This window comes from Sorex araneus, chromosome 8 (assembly GCF_027595985.1).
Source record: "Sorex araneus isolate mSorAra2 chromosome 8, mSorAra2.pri, whole genome shotgun sequence".
NCBI lineage: Eukaryota > Metazoa > Chordata > Mammalia > Eulipotyphla > Soricidae > Sorex > Sorex araneus.
In genome coordinates, this window is record NC_073309.1 from 8,790,041 (window position 1) to 8,809,452 (window position 19,412).

Below are 19,412 nucleotides of genomic sequence, written 5' to 3' on the forward strand. Positions count from 1 at the left end.
AGAGTCTCTAAAAGTGTCTATGTGCTAACCACCAGGATCTGTGACTAAGACAGTTTGCATGGCAAAGGGAATTAAGTAGCAGGAGCAATTAAGGTGGCTAATTTACCGATCTTAAAATGGGGGAGTGACCTGGATTGTTCAGGTGTCCACACCGGAATGTACACACATTCTACAGCTAATACAATCACAGGGTCTTTAAAAACAGAAGAGAGGCAGCAGAGGAGGGAAGAGGAAAACAATGGAAAGATTCAACCCACTACTGCTGGTTTGGACTTAGAGGAAGTGGACCATGGTGAAAGAAAGGGGGTGATTTCAAAAAACAAAAAACAACAACCACAACAAGAAAAGCAGGAAAATAAAACCTCTAATAGAATGTCCAGGAAGAAACACAGCCCTGACACTGCAATGCACGGCATTGTCATCCCATTGTTCATTGATTTGCTCAAGCGGGCACCAGTAACGTCTCCATTGTGAGACTTGTTACTGTTTTTGGCATATCAAATATGCCATGAGTAGCTTGTCAGGCTCTGCCATGTGGGTGGGATACTCTCAGTAGCTTGCCAGGCTTTCTGAGAGGGACAGAGGAATCAAACCCAGGTCGGCCTTGTTGAAGGCAAATGCCCTACTGGCTGTGCGATTGCTCCAGTCCAGCCCTGACACTACCTTGATGTTATCTAGTCAGACCTATGTTGGATTTTTAATTTACAGAATTGTAAAATAACATATTTGCATTATTTTAAGCTGCATGTTCTGGGTAAGTTGCTATAATAGCAAGAGGAAACAACTGTATTTATTTGTGTTTGGTGTTCTTGATGAACTATGTCTTTTTAAATCTCTAAAGGGGAAAACAGAAATATTTCTCCATCTCTCTATATACCAAAGCTTTTAAAAAGTCAGGACACACAGCTCTCGGGAAGCACATCTCTCTGAGCCTTCTAATTTCAGCTCCAGATGATGGTTCCTGGATGCCTTCGTGCCATCCCAGACGTTTCTGGCCACTACAGATCTGGCCATATCGTGGCCGGCAGCCTTGGAGGAATTGTCAGAGCAAAGATTCAATGCAGCAATTTTCACTTCTACTGACATTTAGAGAAATTGGTGCTATGAAGATATTTGTTGCCATTTTTCAATGAAAATTTTGGTCATTTTGCCATTTGATTTTTTTTTAATAGGAGGCCACTGAATATTCCTTGTAAGATCTGGTATACATGCAAGGGTTTGTCCCCTTAAATCTGAGTGATAACCTTGCAGGGTACAGGATTCGTGGTTGGAGGTTCTCTTCATTCTCTTCTCGCTTGTAGTTTCATTTGAGATATCTGATGTGAATTTATTTCCCTCATAGCTGAGACTTTACTTTTCTTCTTCAAGGAGTCATCTTCATCTTTGGTTCTTGCTTTTCCCCCTCACCCCACTTTTTTTTTGCTTTGTGGGCCACACCCACAGGGGCAACTTTCAGCTCTGAGTGAGTGCGTCAGCCTACCATGCTGTCTGTTCAGTCAGGATCTTGCCATTTTCCGTACAACGTGTTCCGGTGTAGTTCCGACTGAGTTTACTCATTGGGCACTCCATCAGCCCACAAGCCTCCCTCCTCAGATGAGGGAACTTCTCAGCTATTATTTCTTCCACTTTCTTTCCTCTCTCCTGGAATTCTTATGATTCAGAGGTTCTTGCATATATTGCTAAATACATACTGTTAGTCATCTTTGTTGTAAACAATCTTTTATTAGCTCTTCTGTATCGATGATGTCGTGTATCTTGTCTTTGAGGTCACTGATTCAATTTTCAGCTTCTTTCATTCTCCTGCTGAGTCCTGCTAGTGAATTAGCTCCTTTATCTCTGCTTGAGTGAATTCTTTTTTGTCTTCATCCCTCGTTTTTCGGTCTCTTTCAGTGATTTCCTCAGCTCAGTGAACTCATGAAAAATACTGAATTTAGTGAGAAACTGAAGTGCTCAGCAGCCCCGTAGGAGCCTGTCAGGTGGAGTGGGCAGTCAGCTGGGGTGGGGCCCAGACCGCGACACTATTGGCCATGGCTTACCTCGGGAAGAGCTGCTCTCAGCTCAGGCCCAGAAAGACTTGAGAGTCTGCTTTCGACTCAGCGAGTGCTGGTGTTAAGCGGATGTTCTGAGTCCTCTGCGTTCAGCACCGCCTCACCCTAGCTAGGCTGGGATTTAAGTCTGGTACTGGATTTCCGGTCCCCTTACTTCTTTACCCCTCCCCCATCTGGGGAAGTGCTCCTTCAAGCTCCTCTGAACCTTGCCACAGTTCTTGCATCTCCCTGAAGTGCTGGCTTCCTTCTCCAGTGAACTTTCATAGTGAGATCCTTTGGGAAGATGATGTGCTCAGTTCAGTTCTTGTGTTTTCTTGGTTTGGATTCCAAAGTCTGCTCACAGAACTATGCTTTTTTGCCACCTTGGCCCTGCCCCCTCCTAAAAAGCAACTCCTCAAAAACCATTTTCAGGTTCATTTTGTCTCACACTAAGTGGTTGCAAAGGGAATAGCTGGAACTCTGCAAGGAATGAGGATCCAGTTGGGAGTGAAGTCAAACAAACCTACAGGTTAGAGACTGACTTGCAAAGAAATTTGGAGGACTAGAGTTACAAAGAGATCAAAAGTGTCTGAAACACACAAAAGGTGCAAAGTATGAAGGAAGCTTACAAAACTCATAAAGCAGTCATTTAATCAGTGTGGAAGTAGAAAGAAGTGGAGTTAAATCACATTTGTTCAAAGGCACGGATAACTAAAAGAGTTATGACTGAGCACCATCTGGACTTGGATATGGTCACATTAATGCTAAACAGGGATTCTGAATATTAGGGCAGTCTCTGCCAGGATTGGTTCCTTCATCAGTGCCATGGTCTATTAAAATTATAATTTTAAAGGCTAAGAAACAGAATGATTAGATTGTTATGGTATGTTAAATGAAGCAAGTTGGATGCCAAATATCTAGGCCTTGGCTAAAATTTTACAACAATATTATATATGCAAAAATGAGGCAAAAAAAGCTGTTTGTGAAAATATTTTAAATCATATTAATTTTATATACCCAACCCTTAAAATGCCATGTTAGGTAGTTTGAAGATTAGATATAACAAAAAAATATAACAATTGTTCTGATTTTTCTCACCCTTTTTTGTTTGTTTATATTTGGGCTATACAAGGCAACACTCAAGGGTTACTCAAGGCTGTGTGCTCAGGGATCACTTCTGGCAGGGTTTGGGGGATCATCTGGGGTGCTGAGAATCACGCCTGGGTCAGCCACATGTAAGGCAAGTGCCCTATCCACTGTGCGTCTCTCTAGCCTCTGTTCTGATTTTTCAAGGCAGATGAATCAGAATTATGTAGCTTTGAGGACAGAGTACCTGACAATTAAAAAAAAGAAACAAAATTCCAGATTCCACAATATTAACTGTATAAAGATTTCCTGGGTCACAAGCCTTACGGAACTGTGCCCAGCACTGCCCTACATCAAGGCAGCAGTATGGGCAACTGGGAACAGAGGCAACAGTCACATGTATTCACTCTTGATCACTTCCTGGCATCAGTGATTTGCTGATAAACAAAAATACTGCTCATGGTTTGAAATACCAGAATACCTCAGATATATGAAACAGTGAGCAAAAGTAGAAACAAAGTAGGGAAGGAAATCTGGATAAGTGTATTTCTCATCAGCTTGGGGTGACGCCTCAGAAATGCTCTTCCTGCAGTTAGGCTTTCCTTTCCTTGAAAAGAAACTGGCAATAAGCATCTAAAGGGAGAAAATGAATAGAGAAAAATCCAGGAGATAGAATGAGAAACTTAACTTCCATGATGCATCTGGAGGAGGAAGTAGTCCAAGCTCACTTGAATAGTTTCCTTTGGATCTTTCTAAATTTTATTCTTCATAGTAGAAAAGCCCAGAATACCTTAACCCTTTAGACATTCCATGGTCCATGTGCGTCTACATTAGAAGAGGGGTGAGACTCAGAAATTTCACCCAGGCCATAACAGAACTAATATTCAATATGAAAAGCCTGGATTTTTAATAATGATAATAGTTTTTAGTGAACTTTAACTCACACACCTTACAATTAACCTATTTAAAATGTGTACACTGATAATTTTTGCATAGTTACAGACATGCACAGCCATCTCAATTTTAGAAAACTCCACTATCTGAAAAAGAACCCCCACCCTTTAGTTCTCATCCTGCATTTCCAGCCCCCATCCTAAGACTCAATGCCAGCATTCCAATTTATATGCACTTGGCTCTCATGGTGGTCAGCTAGCTCTAGATGGGATGTCAGAGTTCATGTAAGTGGAATCATGTAATATGTGGTATTTTATGAGTGGCTTTTAAAAAAACTAATTATAGTGTTTTCAAGGGTCACCTACTGACATGTTTTTAGCACTTCATTCTTTAAATGTTTTAAAAAGTGATTTTAATAGCATTTTTTGTTCATTCACTCATCAGTTCACAGACATATGGGTAAGTCTAATATAAAGTTTCATTTCCAAGTTCAAATGTGGACACACATTTTCATTTACCTAGGAAACGGTTTTCTGGGTAATGTGGCAACTTGGTGCTGACCTGTTTGAACTAGTTTTCCTGTGGATTTATAGGGATTTTCTTTAGACAAAATCACAGAACTGAACTGGCAGAGTAAGTTTTACTTCCTCCCCTCCAATCTGGCTGCATAATTAATTATTGTTAACTGTCTTTAGCTAGAACCTCAGCAACAAAGCAGAATTCAGAGTTGAATTCATGTGCTAGGACTTTCATACAAAAATATCACAAATTGAATGGCTTAAACAACAAGAGTCCATTTCCTCACAGCTTTGGAGGATAAAAGGCCAACATAGAATGTGCCAACAATGTTGGTTTCTTCTGAGGGATTCCCTCCTTGGCTTGTATATGTCCATCTTATCTCTGTAGCAGGGCATTTTCTTACGTTGTGCCTGTCCTAATGTCCTTTCTTCTGAGGATATCTGTCCTACTGAATTAGGGCCCTCCAAGGCCACCTTGCTTCATCTGAACCAATTCTTGAATAGCCTGATCTCTAAGTATTGCCACATTCTGCAGTGCTCCAACTTAAGATTTCAATATACTGTGGGAATTTTGAGAGGACACAATTCACCCTATAAAAGGGTTACTTAGATGGAGAATCGAGAAGAAATATTAACCACCTTTGAGCAGACTCTGAGACTGAATTTTGAGTAGATTTGGTAAGTTTTAGTAAAATCCTCCTGGTTGTATGTATCTCTTTTCTACACTATCCCTGTACCCCAAGAGAGCTCTCAGTTACTGGCTGGGGGTGGTGGTGGTAGTTAACAGTCCCTGGCTGTGGGATCCAAACACCATAAGTGCAATGTTCCCTGAAGACAGGTCTTTCTCAGCATCAGACCCAAAGTTATACTTTTGCCCAAAGAAGTTCTTTTTAAGAACTTCTTTTTAAAACCTGAGGACAGACATTGCTATTAATGACATTCAATTATTACAAGCAGCTGGAGAAGTCGTCAAACGACTTTTGGTACAAAAGTGCAAGTAGCTGGAATCGGTGGGCTGAAACTACAGGGGGATTCTTTCACAGTACTAGCACCATTGCAAATAGGAGCATTGAAAGAGTTTCTGTATAATCAAAAATGAAAGATGAAGATGTAGAGAACTGGGATAACAGTCACACTAAGTCAAAGCTTAGTCCAGAAGATTTTACTTAGCTATTATGTAATCATTTATTTTCTCTAAACATCCCCAAACAGAATTATTAGAAACTAGTTTAAGGTTTAGGTTCTTATCATATAAAGTTAAGACATACAGAAAGATGAGAACCCAAATAGCATTTGTATCTACATTATAATGGTAAGTCACACATGTTCAGTGTGCAAATACTGGTAGGAATTCAAAACATCCCCTGATGTTGCTGCGTCTGTACCAATGACAGCAATGGGTGGGTGTCTCAGACATAACCATGTTTTGAAGTTTAAGAAAGCAGAAAGTCAAAGCTTCCATTGAACAATATGTTCGCCATAGATGTATCTTACCTAATGGTCAGTTTTACAGGCTCAGGAGACCCATTGACATTGAACAGGAACTCTTCTTCAAAGTGGCCCAGGTTCGAGGAGCTGAAGCATATCTGGAGAGCCTGGACGCCATTGCGCTCGATGATACCCTCCTTGGGACTGAAAGTAAAGCAGGTCCCAAATACCGAGACCGGAGGGATCAGGTTGAAGAGGGCATCGATGCTTCCTTTGTTGGACAGTATTGTCTATTTTTTTTTAAAAAGAAGCAAGAATAAAAAGCTTGAAAATGCACTTCTTTTAAAAATATTCTCATCTGGCTATATTAACACCAACATAGAGATAGCAGCAAGAAGAACCACCACCACCACCACCGAACGAAACCAAGAAAACCTCCAGGGGAGAAACTAATAGGTATCGATGTGAATTTTTGAAGACATGAATCCCAACTCAAAAAGAGAATTTTGTATTTCTAGCAATGGGTACATTCACATGTTATACTTATGCTATAGTGAATGATCCTAATCACATCTACTAAAAATTGTCTTAAAATACTTTTTTGGTACTTTATAAAGTAACCAGGGAAAAGTAGGCATTTCTTTACTCTGCTAGAAAGGCTGAGATTAAGTGTCATGCTGAAACATGAAAAGCAAGTCAGAACAGTGGGCAAGTACTCTTAAGCCCATATTTATAATGTAGCTTAAAGAATGTAAATTAGACGCAATGTGGATTACAGGGTGCAAGGATTTTCTTTGTAATAATCCGATAGACTTCATCCTTTGAGGCTTATTTTTCATCTCACTCTACTGGATGCATAATTGGGGATTCTTGTGTAAGTAATTGTCCTACAATAGAAACGCCACCATCACGTGCACGGTAGCCTAGAGCCATGTGATGCTCCATACTGGTGTGCAAATATTTATTTTGGCAGGCAAAGAGCTCATGCCTGGCATTCTGAGTCCTCCACTGCTATCTCAGCCTAACACTCCCATCTCCCTGCTCCCTGCATTCTAGCCTCCCTGTCCACGAACCTACATTCTAGCCAGGTAGTTCTATTCCTGGGTTTCTGAGACATCTATTCCTTGCCAATGCTTACACCTCACCAGATGAATAGCACATCCTCTCTGCTTACAAAGGAACTACTCTCCAGTTACTCCCAAGACTCTGGAGGGGGGACAAAGAGCACAGGAAGTGGTGAAGAAACAGTCAGAAAGGTGCCCAAAATGTCAGCCACCTAGAAGCCAAGGAGGGGGCCGAGTTGACAGAGGTGAAAGAATAAAAGCTCTGGGGAGATGTTATGCACTTTCACCTTTTAGCTCCCGTTTGCTCTTGAAGACAAGAGTCATCACACTGGGATATGACATGAGTCCAGAGCCCAAATGTTTAGGGAGTCTGTTGGTTCGAGGGGGCTTGTTATAGATTCTTCTCGATTCCTGTTTGGGGGAAGCTAAGTGATGGGATGGGAGAACAGGAGTGGCAAGACTGTGAAAAGGCAGAGTAGAAGAGGCCTCGCATGTGGGCATGAACTGAGTTTAAACTCAGTCTGTTGTTGTATCAAGAGAAGAGACTAGGTGAGCCAGGGGATGGCATCTGGTGGATGGGAGAAGTCCAGTGCACGGGCTGCTGCCTCAGAGACTGAGAAAGGGTCAGGAGCCCAGGAGGACAGAATCAGGGCCCCTGCAGAGGAAGACAATCACTTCACCAAGAAAAGATGAATCAGCTTCCAAAATCTATTCACTGTTGCGGCCTGATGAATCTATTCATTGCTTAATGATCCCTTACTACTTCCCGGTTCTTTTAAGTTCTGTAGTAGTAGGAACCCAGCTTCACCCTTTATTTCTTTTTAAAAAGATCACATAGAAAAGTAATATGACCAGGGGTTTGAAAAGAAACTGCCAGGTTCACATTCCAACTTTGCCATTGACCTACTGGCTGTGTGACTTTGGGTAAACACCTTAGCTTCCCTGTGCCCCAGCTTCCCCCTCTCTGATATCCAACCACTACTCTAATGGCTGTGAAGAGGAAATGTGTCCATTCCCCTGACTCTCAAAACAGTGTCTGGCACACTGTGCTTATAGATGACAGTGACCGCTATTTCTAGCCCCAGGGTCAAGCAGAATGGGTTTAAAATTTAATGTGCTTTTAATCAAGTGATGGGCGTGTACCCGTGGCAACTAGAGGTGGGGGTGGGGGAGAAGGCACTCCAGGTTTACAGAGGCGGCTAGCAGGACCCTCGTCCTTCTGGCTGTTGCAGAGACTGGCTCTGTGTTTCCTAGGAACAGCAGCACTCCAGCTCGATTTGAGGGTCCGATGTCTTCCATGTCTGAGAACATTCCTGTCACTCCTCTCCCCTGGATTCTCCTTCTTACAGCACACAGAACCCAGCCTGTCGTGCGGGACAGTTCTGAGACCCCCAACTCTGGGACAAGGGCTGCCCTGACTTCTTGCATCCTGGGTCATCAGAGAGAAGGAGCTTTTTTAATGGGAAACTTCACCTCTCATCTATTTCCCTTCTAATTACACTGGGGACGAGCACATACTCTAAGGTCATGGTTTATTCTTTATGTGTCTGCTAAGCTCAGCAATGATGAAGGGCAAGCGCTAGGTATTCAAATTTGTCTCAAGCAGGTAACATAATAAATTGAAAGAGAGATGCAATGAGGCATCAGCACTAAATACGCAGAGGCGGCAAAATGGTCCCCTCGGAAGCACTTTTCCGTGTCCTTCTCTGCCACTGTCCAGCTCTAGGCTGGCCCCTCATGCGCAGCACCTCATTTAACTCCAGCTCCATGGGCCTAATCTGAGAGGGTGGGAGGTGGCAGTCTAAAGAAACACTTCCGCTCAATTTGAGGGAAACTAATTTTGCAATTCAGGAAATCGCGTCCATGTTGCGTGGGTTATAATCTGGCACCTTCTCTAATCTGGCAGCCCCAGACACAGCCTGGACGAGGTAAGGGGGATGCACACTGGTCAGTTACAGACCCAACATCCTGCCCAGGAGAATGACTCTCCCTGTTCTTTTGCCAAACTGCCCTGCAGGAGATGACAACACAGCAGCCATGCCACCATGCCACTTCTCATATTGTGTGCCATGTGACTTTCACAGGTCATCTGTGTCTGACATATAGTCCATTTCACCATGACCCCACAAGCGTCATTATCTTCCCACCACCCCACTTCAGCCCCAGCTGCTGCAGTGCTTGGGGAGGGTTGCAGTGTGGGAGGTGGGCAATGGCGGAGGCCCCCCAAGGCCGTGCTGAGTGCTAAGCTGGCTGTGGGCTGGGAGCTGCAGGAGGGAAAGGGCAGCAAAGGGCCTCTCTTCCCAAGGGGTCCAGGACCCCGCGACCCAGTGAGCTGACACCCACAAAAGCCTGGCCTCGCTGAATTATTTTCATTTCCCTTGCTGCTCACTGAGTCCAGATCCTCCTTTGCCCAGCCACACTGGGCCAGGTAGGGGGCCACCACCTCCCTTCAGACTGTCTCCTGTGCCTTGTTCCATCTCCGCCTCTGGTTCCTGGGAGCATTGCTGCTAAGGAGAAGTCTTGGTTAGGACTTTAGGTGTGGACCAAAACGGACTTCTGTCAGGCTGGCGAGAGCACCCATGTTGAAGCTGCTTATTAGCTGAGTAGGGAGACTTCTCTAAGTCTCAGCTTCCTCTGTTTTAAACCAGAAATAGTCCTTTGTGCTTTTTCCATTGGGCTTTTCATTGCTCAACACAGGCTGCTAGTGACATAAACTACTGAACCCAGTAGTTGGTATTTGTGAGAGGGGTCTAATCAGACCCCCATCGCAGTTTTGGAAGGACTGGGAACAACACAAGCATAGTCAGACCTGCGGAGATAGTTGGCATGGGAACTCGACACTTCCCTGCACTCATTAAACAACTGCTTTGATCATTACTTCTGTCCAGAAGCAGCCAATTATAATCTAAGAATCTGTCAAAAATACAAGTCCAGTGATTACACTTTGATATAATGCAAAATGTGGCCCCCGATATAAGTTTAGCAAAATGATTTTGTCTCTGGGGAACATACGAGTACCTCTTGCTAAAGGACCCTTTCATCTTTAATCCAAGGACAAGGCTGAGTGGTCCCCTCCGGAAACACAATGGTTGGAGATGACCAACATGCAGAGAACTTTCTGCAGTGTGCAAACAGCATCCGCATTAGGACATTCTGTAAACTGCAAAAGGTTCCCTCTCCTCTTCTCTATAGGATTTATGCTGTCAGAGTAAAAGCTACTGAACAGATGGGAGAGATATTTATGGTGAGGATACAACCAATTAATTTAATGCTTTCTATTTTTTAGTAAAGTTAGAGGAGGCTCAAAGGGTGGAAAAGTTGCTTCTGTAGCCAGGTAGCCATAGAAAGAAGATTCCAATCATTCTCAGGGCTGAATAAGTATAAGTACAGATAGTACAGCTCTTAATTAGTGAACACACACACACACACATGAATCTAGACTACCTGAGTCTAATGGACAGTTCTAAGGCTTACCTCATAGCAATGCACAGATCCAACAAAGATTTTTCCAATATCCAGCAATTCGAAGTTGAACTGAATCTTCGGCCCCAGGCCCTCCCCTTTGATTCGAAGGGGCAGACGGCTCTCTCGGCCTAGAAAACCGATCCAGACTTTACTACCCTAAATAAGGCCTTTCACCCCTGAGTCCCCAAGACCTGCTCTCATGTAAACAGTCACAGTTTCTACACCAACTCTGTGCCTGACATGGGGAGCGCAACTGAATCAAAGCTGAAGACTTGGTGCAATGTTGGGGAACAAATGTTACTGGGTTCTTCTCTTCAGGAAATAGTTTATTTTGCACTTAATAAAGATATTTCAGTAGGATTTTGTCTCATTTTGACAATTAAAGTGGAGTGAATCTTACCAGTATTGTTCAGTACCTTGTAAGGGAAAGTTATCTAAGTGAGAATGACTACTGATCAATGCTTCTTATAAGGGGAGGTTCACTGGGGACCTCAAGGGACACTGTCCACAGTGGTCTTCCCTAGATCTGAATCTGGAGTCTCACATGACCCTCACTCCAGAGCAGGTCCTAGCACCCACCAAAGGGCAGCCACAATTCTCTGTCCACAGCAGCCAGAGAGTGAACACAAAACACTCACTACCTTTAGAGCACCAGCGAGTTTGTTTACTTAAAAAAATCAATTAATTTGATCATATCATGTTCATTATTCGAAATTCTAAAGCAAGCAGGAAATTCCCTCATAATTCCACCACCCAAGATAACCCTTGTTGGTTGTTAGGTGACAGGTCTTCCTTACTTAACACATTGGTGCTGGTGCTGCGATTGTGTCAAGCTACATCCAAGTATGAAGCACCGGGACATGCCAGTGTTGCATTTAATCATAGCTAAATACTATCAACATAAAATGAAAGCATGTGCTGTGCTACATATCATTTTGAAACCTGATTTTTTTTTGGGGGGTCGCTTCCCAACTGGTGCTCAGGGGACCCAGGGACCACTCCTGTTGTTACTTGGCCATCAAGGGCTTTTGGGTCAGGTCTATGGCATAATGGTGTGGTGTCATTTGGTCCTGGTTCTAGAACCCCCACAGCCACCTTGGCTGTGCTTGAGGGGCTCCCAGGGCTGCACTGGATGATGCTTAGGAGACCCTGTGTGCCAGGGACAGAGCCTGGGTTGGGTGTACCCTGAACAGCTTCCCCGTCTCCTGTAACCTGCTTTGATCATGTGGCAATATACCTGTAACAGTTTTCTAGAACATCACCTAAATATGAGGTCATGGTGTTATTTGTTTTATTTATGGGCCACATCTGGTCGTGCTCAGGGCTTATTCCTGGTTCCATGCTCAGGGCTTCGGGGACAACATGGGATGCCGGGGATCAAACCTGGGTTGACTGTGTGCAGGACACCACACCCTGCTGTACTTTCTCTGACCTGAGCATGAATAGTTTTCCTGTGATCGATCAGCACGTAGAAGATATCAGCCCTTGTTTCTCACCTTCTGATTCTGATGCAAAGTCAGCACACAGGCTAACTATTCACTTTGAGAAATATGTTCTTTACTTTGACTGCTTTCAGATTTTCACTTTGTCCATGATTTTCAGTTTTACACTGAAATTTCCAGATTTCTTGCATATACCCCACTTGGAGTTATTTCTTTTGGAGGGAGAGGGGCTCCTCAGCAGAGCTCAGGGCCATGAGGGCCACCCCCAGTGAAACGTGGCCCAGTAGTCACTGCCTGGTCATGTGCTGCTCAAACCTGGTAATACTGGACACCACAGGACACAAGAGCTACTGGGGACACATGGTCTCGGGGATAAAACCCTAGGGCCTTACACAAGGTAGGCCTGTGAGGCAGCCCTGCAAGTGAATCCTTGAGGCACTTGTTAAATCTGTGTAGGGACACCTTCCATGGGTTTTGGGAAATGTTTCAGCTATTATTCTTTCAATGAGCAACTATGCACTTGTCTCTCTTCCTTCAGCCCAAAAAGAAGCTGGTGTGATTCTCTGACATTTGTGTCACCTTCTATTTATCTAATGCTTGCTCACTTCCAGAATTTATTGCACCAAATCATTTTCCTTTGATTTATTCAATTTCCAGTTTACAAAACCTATTCTTCAACTGTACTAAATAGGACATTAAATTATTCTTCTGAGTTACCAATTTGTCAAAATTACTTTTCCATTCTAGACCTGCCACTATATGCATAGATTTGAGACCTCTGCTCAATCTTGCCTTTCATATGCACATCTAACAAATCTGTCAGATAATTCTGTTTTATGTCCCCATGTGGATCTTTATACTTTTATTGTTTATCTTGGTGTTCCATCAGATTGTGTTACCTCCTTGAAGGCTTTGTTAGCTTTGAATGTGGATTGATCCGTGCGTGTGTGTGTGTATGTGTGTGTGTGTGTGTGCACATACAAACTCTAGAGACCATGAAGCCTTAGAATGATGCTGTCTTTATCCAGCTGTGGCTGATGACCAGGGGATATTCACATGCCCATATAACCTAACCACTCAGCTAAAATTCTGTGAGGGCATTAGACTCTGGAGTAAGTCATTTTTGTGACTATTTTCTTAATTCACACAAAAAAGATACATAGTTTGTACTATCACAGATATAAAAAAAGAAACGAGAATTCTTTGTGTAAAATAACTAGATAACTTTAGGGCCTTAGAGATTAATGATCTCTTGGTGCTCCAGTGTCTTGATCAAATTGATAATTAAAAAATGATTCAAATCCAAGCTTCAGTTCTTGTGAAAACTGATCCATTTCTAGTCCCCACATTATGGGGTCCTGCACCCACCGTGGGTGTGTGAGGTGGGGACCTATAGGGTCTTTCTCCTTGGAGTCCCATGAATTCTTGTTTTCTTCCCAATGTCACCTTAAGTTCTATTCTTTCTACAGTATTTGCCCCAAAGGCCCTGTACCTATAAAGTGAGCCCCGCCTTGGTTGTCTTGTTATTCTTTGCCTGGATTTTGTTCCACAATTCTCTAGTGTCCAGGTGACTCCTTTGTCTTCAAAACAGGTTTGAAAATATTTGGCTACACTCTACTAGTTGTTCTTAGAAAGAGAGGAGCACTGATTCAAATGACCCACCACAACATTATTGGATGGAGAACTGGCAGAGTGAAGGACTTTGACATTTGACAGCTATGGCCATATTGCCCTCCAGAAGGGGACTTGAATTAATTTGCCACAAGTATCAACAGTGTTTAAAGGTTTTATCTTTCCACATTTACTCTGACAGTAAGATTATCACTTTTGAAAATCTCCAGTCTTTTAAAAGGTTTTTCTTAAGTTTATACTATTCAAAATTCAAGCTCTTTAAGGAGAATAAATGATGCATTTGCTTTGTGTGTTATATTTTGAACATTAAAATACTTTAAGTGCTGTTAGACTTTTTAGAGTTACAGAAGATAAACTTTGAACACGCAGCATTTCCACTTATTTTCATTGCTATTGTGAGAATTTCTGTTCCATTGTATTCTGTTGCTACTGCTGTTTCTTTCTGTTCTCTCTTTCAAAGACAGGAGTACTCGGTTCTGTGGTCCCTCTACTGCTAGCCTCACACCGCTCATCAGTTCCTCACCTAATCACCAAGGATCATCCTGATTATTAGAAGAAGGAGCAATCTTAACAATAGTTGTGATGCTGACTCATTTAAGGGTTTTTCTCAGTCCAGCTGACTGCTGGGAAAGATGCTTATCTAATGGTCAGCAGTTCGTGCTGACAATCTCTAGAACAGCAGAGGGTTTATGGCCCCATTGGAGGCCTCCAGGATATTCCAAAGGGGCCACCAGTGAAAGTTGCATTGGTGAGGGGCCACAACATGAGAAAAGGGGGCCAACCATTAGGAAGGGTTACAAGAAGGAAACAAGGTCGAAGGGGGCCACAAGCAGAAAAAGGTTGAGAAACACTGCCATAGAAGATTAGTTAAAATTTTAGAACCAAACCTCATCACCCCGCTGCATGATTTCAGAGTTCTAATCTATTGGTAATGACTTGTACTCCTTGGTCAAGAGAAAAGCGCTTTGACAGAGATCCAACTTTCAAACTTGCAAAGAAAGAGAATTGCAAATATATTGTTGATTAACTGCAAGACTATTTATAACTGTCAAGCTCAAAACTTCCCCCATCTGTTACCTTGACTGCCTTCCTCAGTAACAGAGAAAGGAGGAGGAAAGGAAGAAAGGATTTAAGACAGAAAGACAAGGAGATGTATTGTAATAAAGCAGTGAGTGAATGCTTCTCTGGGAATTATTAATTCCAAGGAGTTGTCTAGCCACCTCTCTTAGCCAGGACAGAATGGCAGTACAAACAATATCCAGCTATGCAATTGCAAGAGTTAGTCTCAATTAAAATTTAGACATGACAAATGCTACTTTTTCACACAAAAATTTCAAGCAGGGATTTTTCTTGTCTTGGCAAAAGCCAGCAAGAGGAAAAATGTGGAGAATCAGTCATTCCTAAGGACAGCTTTGAGAAAAATATGTAAATATATAAGTTTCTTATCTACGATTAGCATCCTTGTTTCATGCATATAGCAGAGAGATTCACTATAGGAATTCCTTTAATAGTCATAAGATCCTAGAAGGCAATAGATTTATATGATTAAATTATATTAAATGCCAGCAAAGGTAACCATAGACTTGGGAAAAACTTGCCATCTCAGATATTTAGATGTCAACTGTTACAGTAATGCTTAATTTCTGTGCAATAAGACAAGAAGAGTGTTTATGGACAAATTGGGTAATAAGGAAAAACAAAAGGTTTTTATTTATATATCTTAGAAATATCCATGTGGAAATTCCTAAAAATATGTAAAAATTTCAAATTAGTATGAGAATAATTACTAACTCAATATATAACATAAATATATACTAGTCCTTTTCCATCTACAGTAAGTCGGGAATTTTAACTTTAAAATATTATTTAAAATAGCAACAAAATACCTAGAAATAGACCTAACCAAAATATACTCAAGACCTTCAAAGCTCTCATTATGTAACTATATTCAAAGTTATGAACATAGATCTAAACAGGTGGAGAACTAAGCTATATTCTTGAAAAGGTACCTTAAATACCATAAAATTGTCCATTTTCCACTACTAAAGTATCTGTGGAATATAATTTCAATGACAAATAACATTTGTCACTGACATCAAGCAAAATAACATCAAGTAGAATTTGGTGTATTTTGAAAGGTTGATTATAAAATGCAAATGAAAAATCAAAAGGTGACAGTAAAGAAGATATCCTAAAAGAGAATAAAGTAGGGAGGTTTGTTTTTTATACTACTAAGATCTATTTAAAGCTATTGCGACTAAGATGGTGTGGCACAGGGGCAAAAAGTACAAAATGACTAATAAAGCAGAATATAGAACTGAGACTAAATGCATACACATATGTAAGTTTGATTGATAATGGAGCATGGGTTAAGTATCTTTATGGAAAGATGAACACTCTGATATAAAGCACTAAAACAACTGGATATCCATGCTGGATCTGTGGTAGGCTGAATAATGAACCACAAAGAGTCCATGTTCTAATTGCTAGAACCTATAGATATTACCTTCCATGGCAAAAGTGAGTATTTCATGGCAAAAAGATGTAGAGTTAAGAATTCTGAGATGAGCAGATTCTCCTGAACGATCTTTGTTGCCTGTGTGTCTAGGAAGAATGCAGATGGAAATAGAGACACATGCAAATGAGGAGTGAGGGTGTAAGCAGTGTGGGGCGAGAAAGCCAGAAGCCAAGAAACGCTGCAATTGTAAATGCTGGCAACTGTTGAAGCTGGGAAGATGAGGAAGAATTCCCCAGGGCCCTCCCCGGGAGCAGCTAGTCCTGAGACATTGACCTTAACTCAGAAAAACTGATTTCAGACTTGTGATTTTTGAGACTGTGAGAGAATGAATGTTTATTGTTTTCAGCTAGCACATTTCAGAAGCTATGGGGAACCAGTAGAGCTTCTGACCACCTGCTCTGCACAAAAATCAACTTAAGTTGGAGTAAGGACTTACGTGGGATGGCAAATTAGAAAATTTCTTAGGAGACAATGGACAATGATATTTCCATCCAGTTTGTGCTCATAAAAGGATCATAAACTGGTACTGGAACAAAGGCAGAGCCGCAGACCAATGGAACAGAGCGGAATATCCCTACACACAACCCCAAATGTATGATTATCTAATCTTTGATAAGGGGGCAAGAAATGTGAAGTGGAGCAAGGAAAGCCAAATGGTGCTGGCATAACTGGACAACCACATGCAAAAGAATGGGCTTAGACATCGACCTGACACCATGCACAAAAATCAGATCAAAATGGATTAAAGACCTCAACATCAGACTACAATCCATAAAGTACATCGAAGACAAGGTCGGCAAAACTCTTCACGATATTGAAGCTAAAGGTATCTTCAAAGATGACACAGAACTAGCAATCAAGTAGAAACAGAGATAAACAAATGGGACTATACTAAACTAAAAAGCTTCTGCACTGCAAAAGACACAGTGACCAGAATACGAAGGCAATCTACAGAATGGGAAAGGATATTCACTCAATACCCAACCGATAAAGGGTTGATATCAAGGGTATATTAAGCACTGGTTGAATTCTACAAGAAGAAAATATCCAACCCCATCAGAAAATGGGCCGAAGAAATGAACAGAAACTTTTCCAAGGAAGAGATACGAATGGCCAAAAGGCACATGAAAAAATGCTCTGCATCACTAATCATCAGGGAGATGCAAATCAAAACAACAATGAGATACCACCTCACACCACAGAGAATGGCACACATCCAAAAGAACAAAAGCAACCACTGTTGGAGAGGATGTGGGGAGAAAGGGACCCTTCTACACTGCTGGTGGGAATGCCGACTGGTCCAGCCCCTTTGGAAAATAATATGGACGCTTCTCAAAAAATTAGAAATTGAGCTTCCATTTGATCCAGCAATACCACTTCTGGGAATATATCCTGGAGAAACAAAAAAGTATAACCAAAATGACATCTGCACTTATATGTTCATCGCAGCACTGTTTACAATAGCCAGAATCTGGAAAAAACCCAAGTGCCTGAGAACAGATGACTGGTTAAAGAAACTTTGGTACATCTATACAATGGAATACTATGCAGCTGTTAGAAAGGATGAAGTCATGAACTTTGCATATAAGTGGATCAACATGGAAAGTATCATGCTAAGTGAAATGAACCAGAAAGAGAGGGACAGACATAGAAAGATCGCACTCATCTGCGGAATATAAAACAACAGTGTAGGAGATTAATACCCAAGAATAGTAGTATATAATACCAGAAGGTTGGCTCCATAGATTGGAAGCTGGCCTCACACGCTGGGGGAAAGTCATCCCAGATAGAGAAGGGAAAACCAAGTAATATGTGATTGGAGATCTTGCGCGGGAAGGGAGATGCGTGCTGAAAGTAGACTAGAGACTGAACAGGATGATCACTCAATATCCCTATTGCAAACCACAACACCCAAAAGGAAAGAGAGATATCAAATTGGAATGCCCCACCACAGAGGCGGGGTGGGGTGGTGGGGATGGGATTTCGGGGGTGGGAGTGATACTGGGTTCATTGGTGGTGGAGAATGGACACTGGTGGAGGGATGGGCTCTCAAACATTGCATGAGGGAAAAACAAGCATGAAAATGTGTTAATCTGTAACTGTACCCTCACTGTGACTCACTAATTAAAAAATAAATAAATTTAAATAATAATAAAAAAGGATCATAAACAATATAACCTGTACAAAATATATACACAGTAAAATAAAAGATAGCTAAGTTTGATGATACTAGAATGAAAAAACCTCTTAGTCACTAAAACCAGCATGGAGAAAGTAGAAAGAGGAAACTCAACGGGGGAAATGTTTGTTTGCGATGCATATAAGACCAGGAGTTAGCATCCAGAATGTACTGAGGACGTCTATGAACCAGTAAGACAAGACTGCACAATAGATAAGTAGGCAAAGGGCAAACAGGAACTTCACAGACAATACACAAATCAGCAATCAATACAGGGTGCTATTTTTGGTAGTTACTGCAGAAATGCTAATCAAAACCACAGAAATAATCCATTTCACACCCTCCAGAGGGGCAAAACTAAAAGGTTGATCAATACTGAGAAGTCAAGGTTATGGAAGGAGATAGAGAGACTTAGTACCTGGCACCATTCCTTTGGAGATATTGACTCCCTATTAAATCTGAATGTGCATACCATTTACATCTCAGAAATTCCACTCCAGGGATAGATCCTGAACAACTTTACCCCTACCTCTGGACACATGTTCCAGAGTTGTTGGTGGCAGCATTATTTTTAGTGATGTAAGATTGTTAAACTGGCAAAAACAAATATGGACACCAAGAGTAGGACAGATAGACACATTTTGGCATATAAGTTAATAATAGTATATAGTTAATAGTATATAGACTATTAAACTACTGCCAATAATGCATGGCATGAGTGAATCTTAAAAAAGAAAATATAGTATGAAAGATGCAGAAAAATAAAAATTATTGTGGGTTATGACAATGTATTGCTAACACACTATACAAAATAAAGAAAATGATCAATTTTAAATATGCATCAAAATATAGAATGACTGTTTTCCTGTTCTAAGAAAAGAGCAGGACATAGAGCTTTAAATATAAAAGATACTGGTCAAGTCCTATTTGTTCCGGTGGGGATGAATTCATGGTTGTTATCTTATTGTTGTCCTTTATACCTTACCTATATATTATTATCTGGTGCAATTACAGAATAAATATAAAATACCAAAATGAAACTTTCTTGGCTGTTAAATGAAGCAATGCAATGTTTGGTGGCAGCTCAAATGTTTTATATTACAGATATTTCATTATGAGAATTTTCACATTCAAAACTAACGATATAAATTATTTCACC

The 19,412-nt window shown here is 41.4% G+C and overlaps 1 protein-coding gene across 1 annotated transcript in view; it reads right to left on the reverse strand.

Moving 5' to 3' along the window:
* HYDIN (HYDIN axonemal central pair apparatus protein) overlaps window positions 1-19,412 on the reverse strand; it is a 273,502-nt gene that overhangs the window by 143,439 nt on the left and 110,651 nt on the right. The window contains exons 11-12 of the mRNA XM_055145713.1: window positions 10,492-10,610; window positions 6,020-6,243 (exon numbers count right to left, since the gene is read on the reverse strand). Coding sequence (XP_055001688.1) covers window positions 6,020-6,243; window positions 10,492-10,610 — 343 coding nt within the window. The remainder of the gene's footprint in view (window positions 1-6,019; window positions 6,244-10,491; window positions 10,611-19,412) is intronic.